Below are 13,726 nucleotides of genomic sequence, written 5' to 3'. Positions count from 1 at the left end.
ATTACTATCTCAGTAGACTTGTAACTCATCTCACAAATACAGTTCTTGGCAAAAAGCCAACACCCTAACACCGCAGGTAAATTGGTCCAGCAATTGATTGGTTGTATCAACAAAATAAATTCCACTTTTGCCAGTCTTCAAACCGTACAACCTCACAGCTTTGGCTGGTATTAAAACAAGTTATCTGAGGTCAAGGTATTACTTCTACCTCCAACCACTTCTTCACAGAAATCAAATCCCACAAGAGACCTGGTGGAAAAGAACTTGTCTGTTCCTCATCCACTTGCATGTAAAATCTAAATAACTCAATTCAAAATGCTTATGCTAAGGCACTTGACCTTGCACTCAACTGGCTAAGATGTGGACCCAATTTTACCAACTGGTAGAAAGGCAGTAACCTCTGGCAGAAGGGAGAACAAATGCAACAAGATGAGAAGTTCAGGACACTGATAGAATAGAAAAATGGAACATCAGATACATCCATAACACCTTCAAACTGTTTTTATACTTTTGCTTTTGTCTGGTTTAACTTGTCTTCCTGTGAAGTTAAGTAACTGTTATAGTCAACTTGGATTTCCTATATGTTGCAAAAATAGATAAATGTAAAAACAGATAATTTATGATTTAAGTTACCTGTTGTTTGCTAAATTTTCTAAGCAGCCTTCAATAAATCTCATTCGAATCTGTCTGTCAGTGAACCAGCATACTAAAGAACAGAGCAGCTTCTCTGCTTCATTTATTAACCCTTCAGAGAGATGAATCTACAGCAAGTAGAAAGAAAGGTCACTGAATAGTATATATTTATTTTCTTTTAAAAAATATTATTTTCTGGTATTCAACTTACTGCATCTTCATCCTGGACCAGATCCCACAAAAGGGTATTTCCTTTCTTACAAACATTATCCAAATTAATGTCCGTCACCGCATTGCTATTATATTGATGTTTATGAACTGCTGGTCCTGAACAAAATATAAAGACCGTTATTGAATAAATAGAAGGAACTATCTAATCTGAACATTATTCCCTAAGTGCATGAACAACAACATGCTTTATTTGTAAACTTGGCCATTTTAAAGTGCATACAACATTGTAATTGCAGCCTTTTTCAACATATGGGTTCTTATAAGAAGACGAAACGTTATGACCATACAAGAAGTCAACAGGACAGTTAAGCCAATATTTACACTGGTTTTGGCTAATGGCAAGGTGCAATAAAAACAGTACTTAAGAGCTGGAGATGCAACTGCTTTTTAATTTAATTAGTTTTAATTCATAGTGTAATTGAAGTATTTCTTAAGTCTTTCTGTAGTGCTGTGGTCCGAAGGGAGGTATCTTTAGAACTACCATGGTTGGAAAGCAAGAAAGCAGCACATTTCAATAAATTCCCCTCATCCTGCATGATCTCCTATATCTAACTAAAAAACAGGAAAAACAAACACCATTTTTTGTATACAATAGAGTATCAAAGTACATCATTTTAGAAACTCATCATGTTTTCGCAAACACTGATAGACATTTTCCTTCTTCTATGTGGCCACAGCTGGCACCATTCATTTATCTACTATTTGATACTATTTTCATGTAACAGCAAAGTCAAGTAGAAAATTTAGATTGCGTGCAGAACACTGTAATTATTTGCACGTGCAAAACTAGGGGTGTCAAAAATAATCTGCACTGAAGGCCTCATGCTCAAACAATAATTTGGATCTTCAGTAAGATGTGTAATATCTATGGAAAATATTGAAAAAATATGCTGATTTACAGCATGTTTTAACTACAAAGTTTTAGTACTTTATTCAACTCTGCAGCGTAGAAAAAAAGTCCTTCCAAATTTTCAATGTCAGGCTGAAATTATAATTCAGTTCCACATAACAAGAAATGTTAAGCCTAAAGAAAATAGAGACTTCTTACTCAACTGTGTTTCAGGAAAAAATATAAATAGTACTGGTTTTACTGTCTGCTGGAAGATAGTAAACTTGGTTCTGCCAGACCAGCAAAGAAAAACGTCAAACCTTCACTAACCATACCCTCCATTATATTTAAAAAGAGGGTAAAACAGAAAATAAAGCTGCCACAATAGCATATGGAAAGAAGATATATTTCTTGAGAAGTGTTTTAGTAGCATCTTAAATTGCACCCTGAAGTAAACTGGAAGATTTGGCAGTGTAAGATGAAATAGCATAAAATGCCCTTTAAGGCAAGCTCCCTAAGATATCAAGTTATATTTTAACTCATTTTTCCAAAATTAACCATAATGGGCTGTACAGGGGATAATTCATTTAAGATGACAAATGTACAGAATCACAATAAGATCCACCCACCAGAAGAAAAATCGCATAAGGTTTCAGAGAGAAAAAAATCACCTCACATTTCAGCACCACCTTTCTTTTTACTTTAATAACTGATCAGAAAAAAACATTTGCTACGCTCTTTAGTGCCTTTATTTGTTTTAACTTGCATTAAAAGCACCAGTAGAAATGGGGGGAAAAAAGATTTAAAAAAGGTAAACACTGCTACATCTAATGTGATACAAATACGAATCTCTGGGCAAAACAGTAAAATCTCAGTAGTCACCATGGTTTCTTTGGGCAAATACACATGCATGGTTAAAATAATTTGATTATTTTAATTACTGGAGACTAATTCAAAATTATATAAGACCAAGTTAGAAGTACGATGTTTTTCTGTTTTCTTTTTATCATTCTTACCTTGACTAAGATGTTCATGATAGATAGAAGCGAGGTTAGGAAGGTGCTGCTGAAGATGAGATGTTAGCTCAGCATGTGAATTAATCTGTACAAGCTCTTCTTCACAGCCAGACTCTTCCCCATCAAAATCAGCCATATTTTTCTCTGATTTTGCACTCACTTGGGAACTACTGCAACTGACATCATCTGCGCTTAGCATATCATCAACCATATGCCTGTAAAAGAAGAATATTAGAATGGACAATATCGAAGAGAAAGTTGTTTATAGCGGACTACAAGTGAGTAGACATGCCCCTAAAGCTAAAATCAGGATGAATCACCTGTCTGAACAGCAGACCTTCACAGGAATTTCAAAACCAATTACAGATAAATTGAAGGTCTCACTACCGTGATGATTGTGTTGACTTCTTTAATGTTAACTAAATACAGCATTTTCCAAAACAATTTTAACATTTTGTTAAATGTTGTCTTATTTATTCAATACAAAAACTTTACAAAAAACTTTAATCAGATGTTAACAAAACAGATTACTGTGTAACTACCTGCGATAGCTATCATCGCTGTTAGACAAAATTATTCTGAACTATAGCAAAATGTCCATACAAATTTCTGCCCAAACTGAGTACTGCTCTACCACTTTTATTTCTGTTACAGAAGGAATCAGAAGAAATGTCAAGCTACCTACCCGTCATGGTGATGGTGGTGGTGGTGGTGGTGATGCTGTGGCCCGATGAATTGTCGACAGTTAAATAATTCATTTCCAATAGTTTCCCCAAGGAAGTCCCCTGTGTGAGTTATACAAGAATCTTGAGACCCTTGTGAAATGTGAGCAGTGCTCATTTCCCCTGTCACATCATGTTCTGCATCTTCAGCATGAGAACAAGCATCTAGCATTCTAATTCGATTATCCACAGGTGTCACAGAGTCAGTGTTAAAAACATGGTCCTTTCCTGCCCCGTTATTTGCACCACTCCTCTCCGATGCCCCTTGTGAATCTCCCAGACAAATGCCTGTTTGTGATTCCAGTTTCCTGCTTCGTAGATCTGTGCTCCTACTGCTTTTCTGGGGATTATGACTCCTATCTTCTTCCTCTTCATCCTCCTCCTCTTTGAGAGCTTCAATATCTGCAATGTCTTCTGACTGCACCTCGCTGCCAGGGCTTCCAGCAGACTGGCTTGCGTGACTGGAGTTGGCCTCATTACTGGATCCGTCACTGTGGCCGCTGCTACTACCAGGACCACTACTGCCATCCTCACCACTGTTGGCTGTCTCGTCAGAGCTTCCTTGCATGGATTCCTGAAATTATTGGGTTTTTTTTTTTTTAAGATTGGTGGAAAAATAGAACTCCACTGAAAATATATAATGAACATCATCATCATCATCATCATCCAAACGCCATCCTTCATTTATGAGGAAATGTGTCAAATCTGTAAGGTTTCACTCATTCTTTCTCAATTCAGTTGCCAATGACAAAACGCTCTGAGCAAGGTTCAGATTTAATAACTTAATTTTTGCATTACCTTACTCCTAACAGGGTGTATGTGCAGGCTTTACGCATACACAGAGTGACAGTGTGACACACAAACAGTATGTCATGCAATCCCTTATTAAGAGATTAATCTTACTGAAATACAATTTAAATGCAAGGAGGTGGTTTTTTGTAGTGCACTTGTTCATAGGCAAGTACAATATATTTTATGTAAACTGCACAGAATGTAAGTAAAGATTCTAGCTATCCACTATCCTGCTGCAGGTAAGCATTCATGCCACGTACCAGCTCAGGTTTTGAAATGATTACAGGAAAAAAAAAAATTTCCACAGCTAATAATAGGCAACTCAGTAACAAAATTCACAAAGATTTACGCTTTTACCTCTGTATCTGAAAGTCGCTGCTGTACATGTTTTGTTCTGTTAATAAGCTGTTCCTCCATTTCAATATCACTGCCTCCACTCTGATGGGTGTCACTGTTGTCACTACTTTGAGGGCTTGCTGCTGGTGACCCTAGTTCAAAACCACATTTCCCGGTTACTTTGTGATATATATTAATTGATATGTAACAGCATTACAAAAAACTGCCTCAAATGTTGAACTCAACAGCATTCTTCCTGCAAACAGTTGAACAAGGGACGTAAACGACCTGCGTACCCAAACACTAAAAATTCTTTTTAGAACACTGAGCATTTTACTACAAAATTTGTATTCTGATGTCTCTTCTTGCCAGTATATAGCACAGCTATACGAATTTCCGAGATTCTACACAAAATATAATTTTCATTTGACTTCTCATAAAAACAGAATTTCAAACTTTTACTAGTTTTTCCCCTATTCAAATTCGATAGCTGTAGAAAAACGCTGTAGTATCAAACATATCAGATTGTGGTGTACTTCTAAAGCTATACTTACAAGGTGAAGGGGCTGCTCTTCTGAGCTCCTCTTCTTCTGAAGGAAAAAAGCAGGATGGAAAAATAAGTGACTAAAAATCTTTTTGTCAGCACATAGTTGTCCATGATTCACAAAAATCAGCAGTAAGAAAAGAAAGGGCAACGACAGTAAAATGGCTTGGCAGCACCTTTAGTAATGACTGTGGGGAAATACACAGTCAAGTCAAAAAAAAGCCAGAAATAGCATGTAATATCAAAAACTAGGTAAAAATTAGATAAGCTTTTAAGATTTTATGTAGCTATGGAAGTTACAGATGTTCAGCAGAACAAGAAAAGTTAACTGATAAGTTATGGACCATCTTCTGAATTTAAAAAAAAAAAAAAAAGAAAAAAGAAAAATACATACTACTATAGATATACAAACAGAATTGATCTGAAATAGAAAGCTTTCCAAATGCACTCACAAAACAGAGTTTTAATGCTTTCGTCCTTATCCTCAACTTCTGCTTGAAAAATATGCCAGCATGACACTTTTTAAAAATACTTCAAGTAAAAAGCTCTATACATCCTTTTTGTCCAAAGTCAACAAGGAGACTATGAAAATTAAAAAATTAACTACCAGATCTATTGGAAAACCACATACCTTTTTTGTTTCCCATGGGCAGATTGGTACTCAGTAAAGATGCAAAAGAGCTTTGTTTTGACAGCTGAGCCTTAGCTGCTAGTGCATTATTCCACAGTGCTTTTATAAGCATTGATGCCAAATACAAGGTCTATAAACAAAACCAGATAACAGTGCCATTAAGAAGCAGTAAGTTTTGTATGCAAAGATCCACTGTTAATCTTTCTCTATGCCAATACTCCAGTTCACCAAAATAAACGAATGCACAAAACAATGTTGTGTGAAACACTCTTTAACTTCAGACATGGAAGTTAAAATCTTCTATCAGTGGTTATGCAGTCTTCAAAAATCTCTGAAAAAAATTATAATTCAAAAGCCAGAAGAGGCCTACATGAAGAAACATGACAACTTCACTCATCTAGTTTCCTCTCTTATGCATCAGTATTACTTTTACATGCATTCCTTTAAAAAGACAAAGACAAATCCATAATGCTTGTTTAATAAACCAACATAATTTCTTTTCTCATTACAGTGATTTTGTTCGCCTCGTCTTTACCTGTTCAGTGTGAGCACTTGGATGAAGAGTTGAGACCAGGTTAAGAAGATGTCTAAGTGGGACAGGGTCCAAGTTTTTGATCAAAGAAGGAAACAAATCGTGTATGTAACGACTGCAATGCTTTAGCTACGAAGTACAGACAAACAGAGAAGATAACAGGAACAGCAAAAATAAACTTTAAAAAAAATTCAAAGTTTGATAAAATTGCAGCAATTAAACATCATCTTTGCACAAATTCTCAGGAAGCACCTGTTCAATAATTCCAAACTACAGCAGACTTGCAATTTTGACTAAACTTAATCTTTATATTGTAAAGCATGTAAGATTTAGTGAAATCAAATGTAACAATGTCTTCCTTAGTCCCAGTTCTAGGAGATTTGGTGAAAAGAAGAACTGGAAGTTTATTTTGCATTTTAACTTAAATATAACTTCTAAAATATTAGTGTATACGCTAAATCCCGAGGGGAATAATATTTGCAATGATTACCTTATTAGCAGTGGTAAACACAAATAAAGACATTACAGGCTAACATGAGACTGAGAGAACAGACTGTGTGAACTCTGTGAGGATTACTTATAATTCTTTTGTCTTTCCAGTAATGGATGTCAAAAAATATGACAATGTGTTTAGCTAACTACTCTATTTACACATTAAAGTGACAGTGCTCCTAGATGTTTCCTCTTAGGTTAAATGCTGCTTTTCACAGTCACTCAAAGGGTTTCATTATGTTTGTAAGGATGTTGATATTAAAAAAAATAATGGTTACAGGAAGTGTCTAGAAAAAACATTCTTAACGTTGGTTACCACATATGCACCTCAAAAGGGTTTTTTTTCATTCTTTATTTATTTTATTTTGCCTTCCTGGCATATAAAATAGCCATGTCAGCAGTTTATAGGGTACAGGCCATCTTTCACAGGATTCAAACTGGAATGAAATTACGTGGGTTCTATACAAGGATGCATTTAAACATCTTGAGATATCTGCTTCAGCTCAGAGAAGATAATTTTTTGTCAAAAAGTTAGTTTAAAAAGTGGAAAATATATTCTTTAAGGCCTTCTCTTCTTTTAGTGTAAAGGTGTCAGCCTGTTGAACAACATTAGAGGTTTAAACCTTTTACAGGAAGTAATCAGGACATACTTAATTCTGATATCAAACATATATATAGAAAATATCAGTATGGCAAAATGAACGTGTGAACTGTAAAAGAATTATCGCATTTGGGTAATTATATTAAGTTCTTAAAATAGTATAAAAGACAGAAAAAATCCAGAGGTCTAACACTAGTGTGAGTTACTGTATGTGTGAAAACATCAAGGAAGGTAAAATACCGCTTTAAAAATGTAAATGAAATAAGTAATTATAAATTACTCTGATATAGAAAATTGTTGGAGCTTATTAGAGTGAATGCTGTTACAATGAGCATTTATTAACATACCAGCTGCATGTTATAATGACAATGGACTACACAGGTATCAGAATGTGTATACAGTACTATCTGCTTGAAACAAATTACAGAGAAATATTGAACACGTAAAAAAAAACCCTTCAAATTCTAACTTGTATAAAAGTATGTTCCCTATACCTGTTCAAAAAGATCAAGTTTATTTCTCTGACCTTCATTTTGAGTGTATTTTTCAGAAGAATTAACACTGAAACCTTAAGGGTTTTTTCTGTTTGTTTTTTGGGGGTGTTTTTGTTTGTTTGTTTGGTTTGGGTTTTTTAATAATAAAGGCAGAATGAAACCATGGAAAAAGAGTTTCCACAACAGGAAATCAAAATGTCTACTGTATTCATATCCCCTAAATAAAAAACTTCACAACCTAAAATAAAAAGCATAGCAATCCATTAAAAGTAGCAAACAAGTATATCTTTCTGAAGGAAAAAAGCCTATCAGAGTTTCCAGGTTTACCAAGCAAAAAATAAAATGTCAGTGCCTTCCATCGATGTTAACACCAGCACTGTAGCACAGCTGTAAACTTCACTGCCACAGTTTTCACCTGATTGTTCCCACCAGGAGTAACAGAAATGGAAGACTACAATACATAGGAGCAAGGCAATTTAGCACAATAGTAAAAATATTACATCCACCCTACAATCTTCATCCCCATTCTTAGTGAAAACACTATGTCTTTGTTACACAACTTCATTTTTTTCTTGTATAAAAGTAGCCTAGGTGAATTCTTGCATCTAATGAGAAAACAGGAATTGTGGCAGTTACCTAACTTAAAATTCTGGTCAGCAAAACACTCAGACAGACAGACATGAAAAAGTAAGAAACTCAGCTTTACGAATATAAAACAAAATCAACTTGCCATTTTCCGTTTTGTTTTTTTTATCACTCCTGCAATTAGAAAGATTGTATATATACCTGTGCTGCAGCCCAAATACAGTCTATATGTTGAGTACTGAGTCTCCCTTCAGCTGCAAGAAAATTCAGAATCACTTGGCACTGTTTGATGATCTGTGAAGTGAGAACATATTGAGGAAAGATTTACTAGAACAAGAAGTTACTCCTTCATGTTTGTACTAAAAATAATAATAATTTTATACAAACCTCAATATGTAAATTTGGTCCAAAAATGTGCTCAACTACATTGTTGCTGATAAGCCAGTCTGCAAGCTCTTTTGCAATTGACCTAGAGATGAAAAAAGAGTGGAAACATACGTAAAATTATCTGCCTATAATATACACGCCGTGCTCTTCCCTAGCACAGCATGTCTTTCAAATTAATATCTGTAATTGTAGTAAGCATACGAAAACTTTTTTGAACACAAAGCATACTCAACATTCCTCCATTCAGGTAGGAAGCAAACGATTTCCGTATTTTTTTCTTTAGCTGGAAGACTAAAGCCAAATACCAGCATTTCCCACGCACCCCTCTGGATCATTAGCAAACATGTAACCAACAACTCGACCAATTTTATTAGTTAATAGAGCTCAACAGACCACCTACAGACCACTTTCAAAGACCTCACAGGGAGGATTTTGATAAACACTGCTATTTAACCCAAGTTTATCATGGAATTCCAGAACTACTGAGTTCACAAATGTACCTAAAGGTGGGAGTGATAGAAACTATTTTTTAAAGAATACCACTTAAATATTTTTAGATTCTCTTCCATAAATAGCAACTCATATAGCTTTAAAAACCTATGTTTTACATGGTCATACTTACAGACATGTAGCATACAGATGCTTCAAAATGCTCATTTTGTTTCACCCGTAACAATAGGGAACTTTACCCAGTGCCGATCCATAAGCAAGCATTCGAACAGAACAGGACAAAGAAACCGAATTTTCCAAAACAAAAGTTGAACTTCCAGAAAGGACTGCCTTGTCTGGAAACTAGTGCATAAGCTCCTTTTTATTCCTTCCTTTCAAGCAAACGTTTGTTTTCGCAGGTTTTGGCACCAGAAGCAATTAGAGGATATCACAGTATTTAAAGCACAGCCTGTAGTTTAAACGGCCCTGGAATAAAAGCGCTCTGTTTCACGAGGAGGAGAGGATGGGAGGGAGGGGGTGTCTTAGAGGACTACAGGATGAATTACTTTTACCACTGCTATCTGTGTCACATTTACGGTCACTATTAAAATTCCAGGATTGCCAATCTTTATCAGCCACAATAAGAAAACAAGAGTCTTTAGGTAAAAAGAAATTGCCTTTGTAGGTTTTCCAAACAGGATTCACTTGTCCAGGGCATGTTGCCAGTTCTTCAATTGTTTTGAATTGCCTGATCCCTATGGATGAACACAGCATAGTTCCCATTACACAACACACGCCATTCCTACACTGTCCTCTTCTAGTCTAACTCCAGGACATGGGGAATCAAATATTCTTATATTGTTCAAAAAAGATAATGTCCCCTAACATTTAAATAGTAACTGGCCTGCAAGGTACAACAATTTGCCAACAGTATCATTTATGGGTTATTAATAAATTAGTTCTCATACTGTAAAGGCAGTTTGACAGGGTATCTGCTCAAAGAGATAAAAAAGATAAGCCAGGTCTGTTCCATGAAATCCAGATCTACTTAACTTCCTACAGCCTCATTTCAAAACAAAACCAAAACGCAACCACCAGCCCCAACACCCCGAAGATGCCTACCCCAAACCAAACTTTGGAGCATGCTCATTACAGACTCATTCAGGGCTTGGATTTCTGTCCAGCAAAATCTGAAGTAAGACCTTTTCACATACGAGCTGTAGTTTTGCAGATTTTACAGCTAAAGGAATTTATTATTCATTTGAATATATGCTACCAGCCTCCTTTAGCAACAAACGTGGCTCTAAAAAATGCTCTTGTCCACCTGCCTCCATGCTGACAAGCACAAGTGACCATTTGTGGCATTGCCCACACAGCTCAAGAGACTATAGCTCTGTTACTTCTCATTTTGTCAGACAGCTGGTAGACTTGATATTACAGATTCGTCTTAAATCACAAGTACCCAACCCACACTCTGAAAACTGAATGCAGCCTGCAAAAAAGTTCCTTGAACTTACAGCCTATTCGCCCCCACCTCCTTCTTATGGCTTTACATTGCTTCCCCTTGCTGTGGGCAGAAGTGCTCCTGCTACATGACCAAAAGGTAAGCAGAAAACCTCATAGTTTGCATTTTGCACGTATAAAAGGTAGACAGGTCTGGTCACATGAATGGACATATGCCCACTAGATGCAGGAGACCTGAATGGATGCACTTCTGGTTATGAAATGTGAAAAAAATCATTGCATACAGTCCTCCATAAGAGGCAAAAGCCTTAACACCTGAGTCATAAGTCAATGGAGGTAATTTTGATCCAGGACCACTTAATTTCTTCCTGGATCTGAATTTTTAAACCTGTAGCTTTCAGAATGAATCCCAGATAAACACTGCTAGATTCACTAGGTGATGTTAATACGAAAGGACATGCTGCTCCCTGTGTCTCTTTAAACCATATACTTCTGCTAGTGGCACAATGTCCATTAGACATTGTATCCAGAGTCATATGTTGCATTTCAGCAACTCCAAAGAACAAAAACTCTCTTACAGAGTGAGTTCCTTCACGTTTTATTAAATGAGTATGGCAGTTCTCTATCTCTAGTCTGCAACATTTTTCTTCTGAGAAATAATGGATTATTCTTTTGAAGGAATGCCTTTTTTTAATAGATGTATTCTCAGCGGTAAAAAACTCTTTACCCTACTGGTGAGCTCAATTGTGGTAAAGTCACATCTCAGATTTCTGAAGGTAAACATTCATTTGACATGGCTTTGTTGAGGATGACCAAAACCAAGAGGATCCTTGTGAAAGGCGGAATGCAGCCTTTGTGTTTCCCAGAGAGAACTGTTCCTCCCAGAAAGTTTTGCTGAGGGCACACCAATCGCTAAATATACTGCCTTTTTAAATGACAAAGCTATTACCAGCACTAAGTATTTTGTTCTCTGATATACTAACAAATATACTTATGATAGCCGATTCAAGGATTCACCAAAGAAAGCTTATTTCAGCATAAATGAAGTATGTCTGACTTTATTTTCTGAACACTTTCATTTCAGGAAAGATGTTTTTTTGTCTGGTGGTTTTCCAGCTCCTTGGTAAGTTTCCTCACTTTCAAACAGAGTGAACATCTTAACTCACAAGCAATTCCAGAACTTCATATAAATAAAAATAAACTGCCAGCCTATGGATAAATTAATCTACGATTTCAGTTTGTGTATTGTCACTTATCCCATTTTTACTTTAATAATTATCAAAAGCCCTATAGCCTTGAGAAATTTCAGATACACTCAAGTTCATAAAAATTCACTGAGTTCCGAGTTGTCCCAAATAAAGCAAGGCAACCTAGAATAACCTTTCGTTAAAAGATTTAAAGTGTGATTTTCAATATTTTTCAATGTGGTTTAATTTAAATTTCTAGCTATGTTAAAATTTCTTTCATATAGTCTGTATTTTTCATAATTCAAAAGTATTTTTTCATAGAGCAATTTGCAAATTCTTATAGGACTATTACTATACAATATCAGTACAATTCAGGCAACTTAGCAAGAACTCAATTTTCAGTAAAAATATGCTCAAATTTTCTTTTAAAAGAAGTTCTTCAAAAGGTTATAGAAAAATCTTCCTCTTTCATACTGGAGGAAACAGTGAGAGTGAAAAACCTGCATTATGATCAAAGTATAGATATGCTTTTCCCTCCAACATAAAAGTAGCAGTACAAAGAACAGTTTTACAAATTAGATACCCAAGTCATACAGACCTTAGTAGTAAGAACATTCACCTTGGTAATAACACGTATTAGCCATTTTTCATGGATTTAGTAATTGGGATAGCAAGAGGAAAAGCAATTTAAAGAACTTGATACTCTCTGTAAGTGTGTATTCTGGGTGAGGGAAGGGAAGAAGGGAATGAAAAAGAAAAGGTAGCAGCTACTCTAGTTTAATTGTCTCTAAATCTTTCTCGCACTGGAAATCTACACAACATACTGGGCTACATGATCTCTAGACTTAATCAATTTCTCCCTAGACTTTTAATTTAAATTCACTGACAATTCACGTCTGTCAAAAATAACTGTTCTACTTCCAAGAAATGAAATTCAAGCACTTTTGCCATTAGTTTCCCCAGGCATTCCATTAGAGTGCAGGGAAAAGAGTGGAAGCTATGCAGTTTGTGATATAACCTGATGTTTGTGAACTGTACTTACGAAAGGCAAGTACTAGAGCTTGAATTTTGTTCATTATTGTAAATAAAACTATCCGGAAGGAAACTACAGTTTATGCATTTTCCTGGTAGGTCACAGAAGGCCTCTCTATAAGAGGACCGGGCTAAAGTCCTAGAAACATTTTAATCTAAGGCTGTGGTGCAATACTTGGTAGCCACATGATGACCCAGATCCAGGAACAAATCCCACAGCAAAGTACTCCCCCCCCCCCGAAAACCTTATTTATCCAACCAGTCAACTTCCAACGCAATTCACCACGCAGCTACAAAAACACACCAGCTCAGTACTGGATGAAACACAACAGCAAGTCAGCAACATCAGTGAAAAATGTAACGTAAAACCTTAAAAGAAAAAAGTGTAGAAATATAACGAGCAGCTTGCAAAGGATGAAGTCTAACATTTCTTAACAAAATCACTGAAATAGCATCTACAACATAACAATGGATGGGAAACGCTGATCTCAACTATTTAGGAACAGAAATGCAAAGAGGATATAGCAGGCACCTTCCCAAAACACACTGAAGCACAGGTTTTTGTTCCTGAGCGCACATTTTCTTATTTGATGCTCCAAAACCACCACTCTGACATAATCTTGAATAGTTATTAAACTACTGTGTATGCCACTAGAAAGAAACATTAGTGAGCTGAGTGAAAAACTTTACTACCTTTTTTTTTTTCAGAGAAAATCTGAAAAGATCCCTGGAATGTGGGATAGAGGGGAAGAGGCGTTTAAGTGATGCTGCCATAAATTCAGTTGGTGA

General features: G+C 35.9%; 1 protein-coding gene across 1 annotated transcript in view; it reads right to left on the bottom strand.

The window, feature by feature from the left end:
• Positions 1–13,726, bottom strand: part of USP34 (ubiquitin specific peptidase 34) — a 146,602-nt gene that overhangs the window by 74,807 nt on the left and 58,069 nt on the right. The window contains 10 exon segments of the mRNA XM_009319630.1: positions 634–761; positions 845–960; positions 2,710–2,924; positions 3,395–4,005; positions 4,581–4,711; positions 5,114–5,149; positions 5,735–5,864; positions 6,270–6,395; positions 8,640–8,732; positions 8,826–8,907. Coding sequence (XP_009317905.1) covers positions 634–761; positions 845–960; positions 2,710–2,924; positions 3,395–4,005; positions 4,581–4,711; positions 5,114–5,149; positions 5,735–5,864; positions 6,270–6,395; positions 8,640–8,732; positions 8,826–8,907 — 1,668 coding nt within the window.

Source organism: Pygoscelis adeliae, unplaced genomic scaffold (assembly GCF_000699105.1).
Source record: "Pygoscelis adeliae isolate BGI_AS28 unplaced genomic scaffold, ASM69910v1 Scaffold122, whole genome shotgun sequence".
Lineage (NCBI taxonomy): Eukaryota > Metazoa > Chordata > Aves > Sphenisciformes > Spheniscidae > Pygoscelis > Pygoscelis adeliae.
The sequence above is the reverse complement of the archived record's forward strand: the minus strand, read 5'-3'. Positions and strand labels throughout refer to the sequence as shown.